Source organism: Rutidosis leptorrhynchoides, chromosome 1 (assembly GCF_046630445.1).
Source record: "Rutidosis leptorrhynchoides isolate AG116_Rl617_1_P2 chromosome 1, CSIRO_AGI_Rlap_v1, whole genome shotgun sequence".
In the NCBI taxonomy this organism is placed as follows: Eukaryota; Viridiplantae; Streptophyta; class Magnoliopsida; order Asterales; family Asteraceae; genus Rutidosis; species Rutidosis leptorrhynchoides.
In genome coordinates this window covers 510,558,648-510,573,993 of record NC_092333.1, presented here as the reverse complement: position 1 = coordinate 510,573,993, position 15,346 = coordinate 510,558,648, and the positions used below count along the sequence as shown (strand labels likewise).

At 35.5% G+C, this 15,346-nt stretch overlaps 1 protein-coding gene across 1 annotated transcript; it reads left to right on the top strand.

Annotated features, from left to right (window-relative positions):
• Positions 1–355: 355 nt before the first annotated feature.
• Positions 356–11,468, top strand: LOC139841473 (U-box domain-containing protein 33-like). The gene is made up of 5 exons (XM_071831691.1): positions 356–710; positions 3,726–3,844; positions 4,105–4,214; positions 4,292–4,663; positions 11,426–11,468. The coding sequence occupies exons 1-5, from the start codon at positions 473–475 to the stop codon at positions 11,466–11,468; spliced, it is 882 nt and encodes a 293-aa protein (XP_071687792.1). The 5' UTR covers positions 356–472.
• Positions 11,469–15,346: the final 3,878 nt, after the last annotated feature.

Below are 15,346 nucleotides of genomic sequence, written 5' to 3'. Positions count from 1 at the left end.
TATACCACCATTATTGGTGTTCAATTGGTTTAAAGAAAATCATGTCATACCTAAGGATCGAACCCACCTCTCTCTATCTCATGACACAAAGTACATGGAGAGAACCGTTCAGCTATGCCCGCGAGTTCTTAATTTAATTTATTTTTATTATTTTTTTCAAAATAAAATACACTCCTCTACCTAAACCACTAAATTCCCTCACACATATCACAATCAAGTCTATCATAAACTCTAAAAGTCAAACATATTTTTGCCAAGCAAATTCTCAAATAATAACAATTTACTTCAAAGTTCAAACCCGCCTAATGATACGAGAGAGAGAGAGAGAGAGAGAGAGAGAGAGAGAGAGAGAGAGAAAACAAACAAAACACATTGCTAATTAAGTAATTACACATCAGACAACGTCAACCAAAACTTTTATTTCCAATAATTATCATTAATCAATACTTATCAACTGATCATTTCACCCACCATGACCCGCGAAGGCTGTTCTGGGTTTTCTCCTAATCCTCCGGCGAGTTTCGGGAATGAGTTTGACCGGAGAAGTCTTCCGGTGCCGGAAATCATCGGCGGTGACAAGGTGTATGTGGCGGTTGGGAAGTCAGTTGAAAAGGCTGTGTCTTTGTTTCATTGGACTTTTAGGAGGTTTACAGGTGGAGAGATTTGTATACTTCATGTTCATCAACCTTCCCCTTTGATTCCAACACTTTGTGAGTTACTCCTTTTTGTTCTATTATAAGTTTTAACTTTAATAATAAAAATAAATAATAAATTTTTATTACAAAATACAAAATACAATACTAATGCTGATATGATAGTTATGTTACTTTTAGATATTTTTGAGGAAAAAAAGGTTATTACGTCGGAGAACCTCTAACGCTGTGCATCCTTTGGATGCCAACTACGTATCAGGTCATACGTAGCCCCGGGCAAGTGTCGTCGGAATGAACCCCTGTCTTAGTGCCAAGCACAAATGGGTGGCCCGAGAATCGAGCCTGCGCCTTATTTGAGGAAACCCCCATTTGACTGGTCAACTAACGTTTGCGGGCACTCTGGCCAGCTGAGCTAGCCCAGCTGGTTTACTTTTAGATATTTGAATGTTTGATAGTCTTCAATTAGTTTTTTTATATTTTGGTTTGAAAGAACTTTTATTCTGCTTATGTAATAGATGTCCACCTAAAAGCAATATAAAGTTTTAATACAGTTTTATTTTATTTGAAATTTGAGGATTTGAGGATAAATCTTCTCTCAAACGTAGATAGAAGTCAAAAAGGAATGAGGTGTGCAGGAAAAAGTAGGTAACATGATTTGATTGTAGTTAGACCACCCTATGGTTAGTTAACCGCCCATTACCCGCTCATTACCCGTAACTAACCATAGGCACCACTTAGTTACCCGCATTAGTTACCCGCTTTCACCATAGATTTAACGGAAGAGTTATAGGAATTGCGGGTCCCAGTGCTTTTTATTGTTGGACTTGATGCTTTATTGCTTGTACGTTGTATATTAAGAGGAGTATTGTTTTAGCCATGATAGGGAGTGTTTAGTTATGAGTTAGTTATAGGATATTGGTGTTGATGTGGCGCTGATGTGGAAGGTTAAGAGGATGAATAGTTTAGTTACGATAGGGAGTGGCCTTAATATATTTGGGATGTACAAATTTAATAATAATAATAATAATAATAATAATAATAATAATAAAATAATAATAATAATAATAATAATATAATAATAATAATAATAATAATAATAATAATAATAATAATAATAATAATAATAATAATAATAATAATAATATAATTCATTTGCCTTTTTCTAATAAGAAGGTGAGAATAAATCTTCTCTTTGTGTACTTTGTGCTGTAAAGTTTAACCAAATTACCATATTAACTATTAGACAAAAAACGATGAATAGTGTCAGGGGTATTTTTGTCCTTTCGCTTTTTTTTTTTTAACCTAACTTCCACTTTGCCAAAAACCATCCCTGACACTTTGTTCAAACATTAAAACTAGCCCTCAAACAGGGGGTAAAGTTTCAACTCAACATTTTCATAAAAAACCTTAAATAAACTCCACCCAAATATTCAACGGGTCATATCTTCTCGCTCGCAACGAGTTAAATTTTTCCGGCATCATCGTTAAACTCGAAATAATTTTACGAACACAATGTCACTAACTATACGCAAAACGGATTCTTTTTAAAAATCGCTAAATATTTGGAGTACTTTTCATACACGTTGATTTTGCGTTAAATTTTTAAAAGTCGACAATTCCATAGCAAAATGCGGAGATGCACATATATTGTTAATTTAAAATAGCATTTAAATCTTTCACGGGTTATACCTTTTAGTTCGACTCGAGTTGCGCCTCAACGACATCATCGTTAGTCACGAAATAATTTTACAAACTAAACGCAATAAAATACATTGAAAACTGAACTCCTGGCGCGAAGCGAGGGTTCGAAAACTAGTTCATTACTATTTTACTCCTAGTCCAAGTGGTAATATTGAAAGGAGGATAACTCTTATATTTGGTGAACTACAAGGTTAAGATTTTTGACTTAGTGCAATCTCGACTGTTGGTAGTTGGAGGCTTGAGAATCTCTAGAGCAAGTTCAATTTCATGAGTCGCAACTTTAGAGCTTTGTCTTTAAAGCAAATAAATTCCACTTAGTGCAAACAATTTCTAGGGCCACACCGGAAAACTTTACGTGGACACAGTGGCGGTACCAGGATTTTTTTTTCACCGGGGGCAAAAAAAAAAAATTAAAACCGTAGCAATTTTTTTTGGCAAAATATGGAGGTTTTGGGGCAAAAAATGAAGGTTTTTAGGAAAATTATGGAGGTTTGCAAAATTTGAAGGTTTATGGGCAAAATTTGGAGGTTTTGAGGTAAAATTTGGAGGTTTTTGGGCAAAATTTGAAGGTTTTAGGACAAAATATGTAGGTTTTGAGGCAAAAAAAAAAATCCACTAGGGGCAAAGTCGAAAAATTCAAAATTTTTACACTGAAAATTGCAAATCCACTAGGTGCGGCTGCCCCGCTTGTCCCTTCTAAAAAACGCACCTGCGTGGACAGTTTGATCTCCGTAGAATAGTGGCCTACCAAAGGTGAAGTCGAAAGCTAAGCTTAAAATAAAGAAAACTATCAGTTTTTTTTTTTTTTTTTTTTGAAAAATAGTTTTGGGGAAATTTCCTGGTGATTTGATTAGTCTCTTTGACTGATAAAGTCAAACTGTGTTTCCTTTAGAAGGGAAACTTCTTGTAAATTAATATTGAACACATTCACAGAATACTTGAGGGTCATGGAAATATTAAAAAATTGTTGACAGAATTTTTGATTACTCAATGTCTCAATCTTAAAGAGTAGTAACACTTGCAGTAGATAAATACTCCGTAATTAATAATTATACCTAATGCATCATATCTAGACTATCTAGATGCTCAAAGCATATTTAAGGATTACAATAAAAATACACGTTGGCATAAAATAACCAAAAATGCTAACACACTTATCTGTTCAATATGAAATATCAAGTATTGTAATTTGAAATGCTAATACTCTTATCTGTGTTTTTATCTATTCATTTAATATGGAGTAATTTATTGTAGTCTTATACAAGCGACTATTACACTGAAAAGTTTGTGACTGTTATTGAAAGATAATGAAAATTAGTCCAAAATTTAATGTTATATGATATGATATAATGTATGGTTTTTCTTATGCAGTGGGAAACCTACCTGCATCTCAAGCTAACCCCGATGTCGTGCGTGCATATAGAACAAAGGAGAAAGATGAGATGCTGAAACTTCTACTTAGTTACACGAGCCTTTGCACCCGTTCAAAGGTGTTACATATATCCTTTTACAATATCATAGTTGTAGGAAGTGGCGTATCCAAGAAATTTTTTTCAACGGTGATAAAACGTAAAAAAAAAAAAAATTGAAAAAGAAAAACAATATATTAATAGCTTAAAACCTCGAACTTTAACATAACTAAAAAAATTTGATCGTCGGGGGCGGTTGATCTCAGTTGCTCTACTCCGGAACCAACCCTGGTTGTAGGTTTATGTGTTTTATTGATAAGAGTCTTTTATTCTATGTGTAGGTTTCATCATGCATTGTGACTACTGAAAACGACCACGTTCGTAAAGGAATTGTCGATTTAATTAATGAACATAGTATACAAAAGCTTGTTATGGGAGCTTTGCCTGAGAAGTAAGTTTTTTTTTGTTGAGGTATCGCAAAATTTGTTCTGATAAAAAGAGTACACACACATATTGAATAACATATAGTTGGATGAAGGTGAAGAAAAACTCGAGTAAATCAAGTTTTGTTGCGAAAAACGCTCCTCCAATATGTCGAATATGGTTCGTCAACAAAGGTCAACTTCTTTACACCAAAGAACCTGCTGAGGACCATGATGCTTTACTCCCATTAGCACTTCAAGATTCTAGTCCTTTAAGATCTCGATCTGTACGTTACTCGAACCGAGAAAGGGAATTACGACGAGACTATCGTCGGTGTAACTCGAGTACAAGTTTGGTTGCAGGAAGTACAAGTATAATGAGGAGTTCGCTATCGAACACCTCTTCAGATTCTGGATACTCATCATCTAATGAACTTGATCCGAAGATCATGCTTCACCAATCTCAACACCGGATGAAGTCAGCGGACCCGAAGATCATGCTTCACCGATATAACACCACGCTCATGATGAAGTCATCGGACCCCGAAAGTCATGCTCCACCAATCACGTACTCCCATGATGAAGTCAGCGGACCCTAAAGATCATGCTTCATTAATCAACCATACCATAATGAAGTCAGCGGACCCCGAAAGTCATGCTTCATTAATCACAATCCCATGATGAAGTCAGCGGACTCCGAAAGTCATGCTTCATCAATCAACAATCCCACGATGAAGTCAGCGGACCCCGAAGGTCATGCTTCATCTATCACATACGCACTTTCGGCCTCAATCACCGAGTCGTGCAACATCGCGTTCTGCTACACTACAGTGAACCCTAGCGGACCACTAACCATCCATAATCGAGCAAGAACCACCTATACCAAACATAGGTACCAAACAATAATTCTCCAAAAGAGAACCCGACACACACCTCCCTTAACCGAAGGATTTCACCTTGCTCGCCAAACACGTCCATTATCTCCCAACGAGATTCACCAACTTACCACCTCGGTGATAATTTACAAATCCAATATCATAAGTACAAGTTAACCGAAGTTGCACTCTACTACAAATCGATCCAAATTAGGTCTCGACCAAATTTCCGGATCTACCAAAAACATCATCCGAAATATCACACTAAATCTTCCTCGTGCGGGAGTGTAACTCCCCCACTTGGAACCACGTCCCAATATCACAACTCTTACAACCGCACAATGCTACCACAGGTAGACTTTACCAACAATTGGGCTCACACGACCCATTACCACATCTTGCTCCAACCTTGAGCACACGAAGGATTTTAACCAACCCTTAAACACTTTGAACGAAAAGTGTACCGCAACACAATCGGAGTCGAACACCACGCTAGTAGGTATAAAAGAGGCACCTAATGTCGCGTCATAAAGACTCCATTACCAACACACATCGAGATTTAAAACACTCGATCTCAAGGGTTCCAACCAACTGACGAACCTCATGATTCGTCACTTCAACATAAAAGCGAACACGCGCTTAACAACCAAACACCAAAACCATTTCCGTGGCTTGGTAGAAACGTTTCCCAAATACTAAGGAATGCTTGGTTGCACCAAGTCTTACACCCTTTGCCCGTCAATCAAACATCAACATATGGTACTTCCTTTAGGAACGTCACCCACAACAATAACATGCACAACAAAAGGCATACTACACAAACTCAAACGGCACTTAATAAATAATCAAAAGACATATTTATTAAATTGAAACGTACCTTAACGTCTCCTTGCCGCACCCGTCCCCGCTAACTTGGGACATTCCGACTTACGATGTCCTTCTTTTTGGCAATTGAAGCACACCATACCATCACCCTTTGGTACCGAACATTCCCAAGACTTGTGACCCCTCACGCCACAATTGTAACATCTAGCCGCACTAGAATCCGACATACCCGTTCGCGTACCACCCGTGCTCACACTCGGACCCTTAGCCCTCTTACTCGGAGCACCATAAGAAACGACCCTTCGCTCACTTGAAGGTTCACCCTTTTTCGATCGTGAATACGACTCGAAACCTCTAGCCAAGTCGAATAATTCCGAAAACGATTTCGCTTGACCCCGACTAATTTTACTTTTCAAGTCATCATTCAAGGTCCGATAGAAATCCCCCATCAACAAACGATCATTCCCCAAATACTCCGGACAAAAACGAGCCTTCGCCATAAAGGTCGTCTTGAGAGTACTCAAATCCATAGATCCTTGTCGCAAATTTCGCAACTCATTACGCAATTCCACAAATCGGCCGAAGTCCGGAACTCCTCGAAGAATTCCTCCTTAAAGTCGTCCCACGATAAAGCCATAAACGTCTCGCCACCGACAAGATCAATCTTACCATCCAACCAATCCCTTGCCCAACCCTGCAACAAACTCGTAGCGAGTCTCGTCTTTCTCTCGGGAGGGCAATCAATAGTACGGAAACACCCTTCGACATCCGAAATCCAAGTTGTGCTTATCAAAGGATCCGGTTTCCCGTCATACATCGGGGGTTTCGTCCTCATGAAGCTCTTAAGACAACGCTCCATTTCACTACTACCCCGAAATTCGGAATACTTCCTATCCATTCTTTCTTCCAACGCACCCATTTGCTCCGCAACGGCGGCCGCAACTCTAGTATTAAACTCCTCGTCATTCGTCTCGATCTCGTTTCGCGTCGCCATTCTAAAGAATGCAAAACGATTAGTCCATGAACGTATAAAACCATACGCACCACACTGCCCCATCTTGCTAAACACTCGTCGTACATCACTTGTTAGACACGATTTGCACCCGTAATAAGGTTTGCAAATCCTTATTACGCACACACGTCGTCTCAACTCGTTAGTACAATGACCGCCTCGCTCGATGATATAACCAACACAACCAAAATTCTACGCGGTACAAACACACGCGAGAATTATTACCACAACACAAATAATATATTAATAATATCCGCATTACTAATATAAACGTTAGTCCACCTACAAACAAGGCACTAACTATAACCCATTCCGACCCGTAATCCTACAAGTCCCGCAACAAATTAAGCACACACAAAAGTCTAAGTCAAGGCACCTATCTCAAGTCACCGAAATCCCTTAGACCATGCTCTGATACCACTTGTAACAACCCAACCCGTTAACCAACCAAAAACGCGGAATAAAAAAAATTTAAAACTGATCTAGAGGGTGCGCGGCGCGCACCACTGCCTGTGCGCGGCGCGCACAAGGCCTGAGACAGTTCTGATCAAAATGTCCATTTTTCGCGAAAAGATCTTCGACTTCCCGACACTTTTAGACCAAACGCTTTTCACAACAATTTATATTAGTTAAAACTAACGCGTTCCAATAATAAAATGAGTTTTACGAGACCGGGCCCACATCGGCCGTTTTACGACTTTCGTACAAAATACAAGTTTTCGACCACATGACTTTTAACACAAAATAAAGACCGAGCATGGCGATTGGGGATACGCTACCCAATCCTAATCAATCCAAAAGCAAGATCTTCTAAAGCAACTATGCAAGTCCTCTAATCCTCGCGCTTACCCGAGCCACCATCCGCATGCAATCTATAAAAAGAGTCAACAACGAGAGGGTAAGCTAACGCTTAGTGAATGATAATATACTACATACATATATATGTATAAAATGAATACGCCACACAAATATCAAATACCGCATACCGAACAACCAAGCATAAAGGCAAGCTAGTCTAGGCGTACCGTACAAACACTAAGCACGAGCTAAGATACAACAACAAAATATAAGTTCACCAACGACGATGTGAACCACGCCAAATAGCTACACCCGGAGGGTTAGCTACAACACAACAATACATTAATATATAACAATATAAACGAACAAGGTTAACACCTTAACCCAATACCGAGAACCAAATACCACAATGAAGATTGGCCGAACTACACGAGCCTTAGTAATCCGAAACCACACGAGATTACTATCTTCACAACATCGAGGTTGGCCGAACTACACGAGCCTTAGTAATCCAAAACCACACGAGATTACTTCCTCAATAAGATGACCGAACTACACGAGTCATCGTGAATCCGAATACACACGCGATTCACTTCTCAACATTAAACCCTTCGCCATTGGGGTTATATCAACCACATCACAACCACGTGTGATAATGTACACGCGAACGCGTACTTCTCTAAAGATAGTCAACCAAAACGCACAACCGTGCCAATTGGACTCATACACAAGTCCATCAAATCCATCTATATGTGAAGTGAGCTCTATAGCTGAGAATCACTTCACCCGACCCGCACCCATCCTACACATACATATGCACATAGGATATTAACACTCACCTTGTCGCCTTGATGAATGCTTCCAAGTAAACCGCAACTCGCCAATGGAAAGTACCTATTCCATTATCACAAATTCAACAACACACTTAGATTGGATTTACAAACCAACCCAATTTGACACTTAGTGCAAATTCGACCGAAATGCACTTCCAAGTACAAACCGCGCCTAAAATTAACCAATAATCACTAACACAAGTGAGAATGGTCCTAACACGCCAATTAAACCCGAACACAAGTGTTAAACACTTACAAATCTCCAAATTGCCCATAAACCCTAATTTTGACCCATAAGGTCAAAATCTCACCATTTACAAGTTTTGACACCAAAACACCTTTAACTCGGTTTTATACTTCAACTTAATCCATTTTAAGTTTATAAACCTCATTAAATCGCCAATTGGGTCATAATCATCACTAAACCCTAATTTTGACCCAAAGTCAAAACTAGTCAACCAAATAACCCTAAATGGGTTTCAATACTTCCATAATCACTAACTTAAGTGATTAAACCCAATTTCAAGTCCTAATCATGGCCAATTAGTTCACCAACCCAAAATCCACCAACAATAACAACAAACCCGATTACTAGCATCACTAAACTCACTCCAAGAGTTTAAATGGGTTTCTCATCAATTTAAGTTCAAACCCTAACTTGATTATCAAAATCAAACAATGAAATTCGGAGTTAGAACTTACCACAACCACCAAAACGTAGCTAGGAACGAGGTGAACAACTTTAAAACCCAAGACTTTGATCAATTCAAGCTCCTTCTTCTCCAAAACCCCAAATCTCTCTCTAGAAATCTCTCTCTCTCTCTCTAGAATGATTTGAGAGTGTTAATGGATGTGAAATGTGATCCAAAATTGAATCTAACCAGCTGATATGGCTTCACATCCGGCCTCAAGTGAAAAGACCAAAAAAGCCCCTCATTAAACCCAAAATAAAAAAAACAGAATTCTGTCGCTGGGCTCGTGCGCAGCGCGCACCCATGTCTGGGCAGAATCTGAGCTTTGTTTAATTACACAATGCTTCCTGCATTTTATGTAGCATAATTACCCTTCCGTATAATAAATATTAGGGTCTTACAACTCTCCCCCACTTAGAATCGATCACGTCCTCGTGATCCTCGTCACTTAACCAAACGGACCACACTCCACGGTAAAAGTAAAAGTAAGTTTACTAGCAATTAAAGAGGGGCTATGAATTCACCTTAGTAAGTAGAGAGAGTGTTATTCCTCGGAATAAAGAGTTGAACGAGTGAGCAGGAAAGTCAACCTATTGACATTTAAGAGTAGTTAAGTGTTTTGCCCATGTTTAAGTTTAAGTATGTGTTTAAGTATAGTTTGTTTTACTAAGTTTCTATTCCTAGTAAGTTACTATTTTTATAAAGTTTTCATTTTTAGAAAGTTTCTTATTTTACCAAGTTTCTATGACTAGATAGTTTCTACTTTTATCAATGTTTTCCATTTTAGGATACTTGCCGTATTAGATAAGCTTCCAATCACCCATTTTCCTCCGAAAGGCTAATTTAGATCTAGGGGCTTGAGCCATAGGACCCTTTAAATCGGAAATCCAAACCCTCTGTCTAGAATCTCATAGAAACCATTCGTCAAGAAAGTTCGAAGATCTATACATCTCTAATACATATCTCAAAATGTTTTTATGTTACAATATAAGTAGTAGGTTATAGGTGCTAGTAATAGTAATAGTGTATACATGTTATTTATTTTATTTTTAATTGCATATAATTTATAACTTTATTTACATATTTCGGTAAAAATAATAACCAAAGTAAAAAGTAAAAAGTAAAAAGTAAAAAAGTAAAAAGTAAAAAGTGAAAAAAAAAGTAAGAAAAGAATACTTACTAGTAGTAATTCTTCAAAGAGAGAATGAGAGAAATTTTGGTGTGAGTTTGAATGAGAAATGAGGGGTATTTATACTTGAAAAAATTAGGTAAAAAGAATAAAATAATTAAAAGAAAAAGAAATATTTAATTCTTAATGGGATTTTAAAATTAAAAAGTATTAAATATTAGGTCATGGGATAATGCACAAAATAAAATAATAAAAGTAGTTTTTCCATTAAAATTTTTAATTAAAAAGTAATTTATTTATTTATTTATTTATTTTTTATTTATTTTAAGGATAAGGATTTTTTTTATGTAAAAAAACAAATTTATTTAATGTTTTTCCAAGAATATTTGTCAATAATATTTTTTTATTTTTTATTTTTTTTATTTAATTAATAAATACAAATTTTGCATAAAAATAATAAATAATTCGGTATTTTGTATTTTTAATAATAATTATGATTTTAATTATTAAACTATAGCTTTAGTATGTTTGTAAATATTATTACATTTATATATAATTAGATTTATTATATAGTTAAATATATAATACATTAACTAAATAATAAAAGTGATACAAAGTTTATATACTTAGTTAAATTATTTCAAATTATATAAATTAATAATATATTATTTATTTAAGCGTACATTGTTGACTAAAAATTACTATTCGGTCAATATTTAATTGTATATAACAACCCTTAATACATATAGTCAGACATATAGCCCTAGGGTTAATTCAATAATTTAGAAGTCGAAAAGTGAGGGTTGTTACAGATACGTTATTAGCAATTGTTAAATGGTTGATAAGTTAAAAGGTCAAATTAAGAAAGGAATTCAAAGTAAGATTTGGATATCAATAAAAGGTTGGGGTCAAACGGGATGTTGACGACGATGAGAATTCTAAGTTCTTTCATGATATTATCAATCAAAAAAAATATACCAACAATCAGTTTAGGTTTTACTGTTGGAGAGACAATGGGTTAATGATCATCTCATTGTCAATAATGCTTTTTTTGAGTACTACAATGAAAAATTTAGTGGTTCTTCTCAAAGTGAGCTGCTTAGTAACTTCCCTGCGTAGAGATCCTTAACAAAAGTTGATCAAGTATGGCTTGAAAGACCTATTTCAGATGAAGAAATAAAAGAAGCAGTGTGGAGTTGTGGAGTTGTGGTTCGGATAAATCATCTAGACCGTATGGTTTCACGTTTTTATTCTTGTAAAAGTTTTGAGATGTTCTTAAATCGGATCTTATCAAAAGTGTCAAGGAGACTTTCGAAAATAATCTTTAGCATAAATCATCTAGACCGTATGGTTTCACGTTTGCATCTTTAGCATTTGAAAATAATCTTTTTAATCTTGGTATTTTAGCTGGGGGCCCATTTTTCTTCACATCACTGCTGATTCCTGTTTCTTTTTTTGACTTGTACCTCGATGTACTACAAATCACACATTCATGTAAGTCTTTATACTTATTTCTATACAATATACAATCATTTGGACATGCATGTATTCTTTCGACTTGCAATCCCATTGGACACAACATTTTTTTTGCTCGGTATAATGAAACGGGCAACTCATTATCCTCGGGTGGCATTTCATGTAATAATTTCAAAAGCTCAGTGAAACATGTATCACTCCAACCATTATTTGTTTTTTAAGTTTAACAATCTCAATACAGCTGAAAGTTTGGTAAATTTCGTACACCCGATATATAATGGTTTTTCAGAGTCGACAAACATTTGTTGAAATTTATCATAATTGTTTTCATCAATATTACCATCCACACCATGTAACATATCATCCAGATTATCTATATAATCATCCATGTCTGAATCGAAATCAATATCCAGGTCATTATTAGCGTTGTGATCATTATTCCACCCACCATCAATTGGGTCATCACCTAATAATTCTCCATGTCATGACCAACAAGTATAGTCTTCCACAAATCCATTTACTATAAGATGTCGAGTAATTACGCTACTATCAACATAACTATCGAAATTTTGACAGTTCTTACAAGGGCAAGAAATTTTCTCGTTGCCATTATTTACCCGATCAGCTTCTGCAACTTCCATAAAATTATTCAACTCTGCGAGATATTCTGAAGTATGCCGTGGTATCTGATACATCCATATTTTTCGATCGATCTGTGAGAAAAAAAAATAATTTTAATATAATCTCATACACCCATCTATTAGCAGTTTACATACTTCAAGAATTTGAAATTGTCTATTTTAATTGTGAATTCATAAATTTTTATTTGAACGATTATGTAATCAAATTATCCATTATCCACAAATATTATATTTCAAGATTAAATTATAAAAATTATAGATGTTATCAGTTACCTTTATCTATCTATCTATTTGTTTGTTTCATTATTATCTATTATAATCATGATCATAATTATTTATTTTATTAATAAGTAATTCAAATTATTGATTAATATTATATTATTATAAACAACAACAACAACAACATACTCAATCCCACATGTGTGGGGTATGAGGGAGGTGAGACGTAGACAATCCTTCTTTTATCCCAGAATAAAGAGAAATCATTTCTCCACTCCGAGTGAAACACTCACAAGAGTAGAGAAAGTCTTCACTCTCTCTGTTCGACGGATAAAAAGATTGCTTCCAAGAGGACCTTCGGCCCAAAAGTAGAAGAGAAACAAATAATAATAAAATAATAAATAGAACAAAATAAAACAAAATAAAAATAAATAAAGTAAATAAAAAATAATTTAAATAAAAAATAAAATAGATACATACATGATAGACTGACTCTTAGAGCCTAAATTAAATTCCAGTCAGGAGTTAAAACCCGTGGAAATTTGATTCTACCATTTTCATGGCGTCTAATTATTTTGATTTTTTATTTTTTTATTTTTTTAAAAAAAAATTTCCTACTTATTTTCCGGAGGTCCACTCGGAAGCAATCTCTCTATCCGTCGAATAGAGAGAGGGATGACTTTCTCTACTTTTGAGGGTGTTTTCACCCTGGGTGGATAAATGACTTGTCTTTATTCTCGGATATGGAAAAGATTGTCTACATCTCACCTCCCCACACACCACTTATGTGGTATTGGGTTTTGTTGTTGTTGTATATTATTATAAACCTAAACCTTAATATAAAACCACGCGATTTAAATACGGGTTTTAATCTATTAAACGAATTAAATAATCTAGGCATTTGATATGAACAATAATATGAGTTTAATCTACTATATCAGCTTTCAACTATAAATTAATGTATCGATAAATAAATCGAAATTCTAGAACACGTACCTTATGTATATCGAATGATTAGGCGAGCTGCTATCAAATAACTCTTTTTGCACGTTGATGAATCTTCAAATAGCCTGCTTAATATGTATATTAAATAAAATTAATAATAATGAGACACAAGAATCTGCATATATAGTTAATTTACTAGATAAACTTCTATTGTATACATAAAAGTTTGTGTACACACATCCAAAAGAGTTGTCTAATTTATGCATATACAAATAGTTTCATAAACCATTACTATTAACATACTTACGAATAGGATTATTAGTAATCTAACAATGTAAAGTAATATTTTAACACAAAAAATTACCTTCGTGAATATTTTTATAGGGATAAAAAAACGAAAACGTTTATTTTTTGAAAGCTGTTCTAATTGAGACTTCATGAAATATTTTGTTTTAATGAGAAGAATGTGTAGATAATTTTGATTTTATATTAAAAGAAAAGTTTTAATTGGATACTAATTGTATTTGTGGTGAGAAAAATTTTTTTACCCTTAAAAAGGAAAACAATGTATCCTAGAGAGAGAGTGTGGAGAGAGAAATTCCAAAACTACCAAACAAGAGGGGTGAGGGAGAGATCAAATCAGGCGGGCACGAGTGGTAATCGAGGGAAATACAATGGTGACTCTAGTTTCGATTATAGGTGGAAATTCGGTTCACGATTAACATCGTTCATGTTCTTCAACTTTCCCGAAAGATGGACGATAACGGATCTATGGAGGGTGTTTAGGAAATACGGCTCAGTAAGGGATGTTTACATTGCAAGGAATCGATTAAGAAATGGGCACAGATTCGCTTTCGTCAGGTTTGGAGAGGTCCCAGATGAAGGCAGATTGATTAGATCACTGGAAACCATAAGATTTGAAGGGGAAGCGATTAGGGTTTTCAGGGCGACAAATAGGAAAAACGAAACAACTAAGGGGTATGGTCACAACGAAATACCAAATCATCCTGGTTTCTTTAGACCGGAATTCATCAACAGACATGTTAAAGATGGGTGGTCTTTTAAAGATGCAGTTGATGAAAAAAAAGAAGATTTAAGAGATAAGTTGGATAATAGAAAGGAAGATTTAAGAGAAAGGTTGGATAAGAGAAGGGGTGATAATAAGCATGCTCAAAATGATCTGAGGGATAAGATCAATGTTACTAGGGAGAAAAAAAACAACAGCCCTAATAGCCACCAGCACTCAAAAAATTTTTCTAATGCGTCGAAGATGGTGGTGATCGAGGATGTGAACTGCAATGTTCAAGTTTTACAAAATGCAATAATTGGTTATGTCTCGTCTCTAGAAGTCTTGAGCAAAGTGGATAGTTTATGTAATATGGATGGTCTAATAAACTATACAATAAAGTATCTTGGGGGTTTAAAAGTAATGTTGATCCTAGATGAGTTTCAAACAGCAGAAAACATCCTAGAGAACTCAAATCATCCGGTGGCTAGTTGGCTCTCGAATATACACAGTTGGGAAGAAACTTGCTCAAATGGCAGGTTAGTCTGGCTTTCGATAAGAGGTGTCCCGATCCATTGCTGGAACGAAAACACTTTCATGTCAATTGCTAATTGGTGGGGTTCTGTATTAGAAATGGACAACTGCATGATTATTGAAAAGCAAAATCAAAATCTAGTAATTGGTAGAGTATTGGTGAAATGTGGTTCTAC

Excerpts from the sequence above, each read along its gene's own strand:
- LOC139841473 (XM_071831691.1), top strand. The coding sequence starts at position 473 with ATGACCCGCGAAGGCTGTTCTGGGTTTTCTCCTAATCCTCCGGCGAGT. Across the intron at positions 3,845-4,104 it reads GCCTTTGCACCCGTTCAAAG|GTTTCATCATGCATTGTGAC; the intron begins GTGTTACATATA and ends TTCTATGTGTAG. Across the intron at positions 4,664-11,425 it reads CAATCTCAACACCGGATGAA|TGGTTCTTCTCAAAGTGAGC; the intron begins GTCAGCGGACCC and ends TGAAAAATTTAG.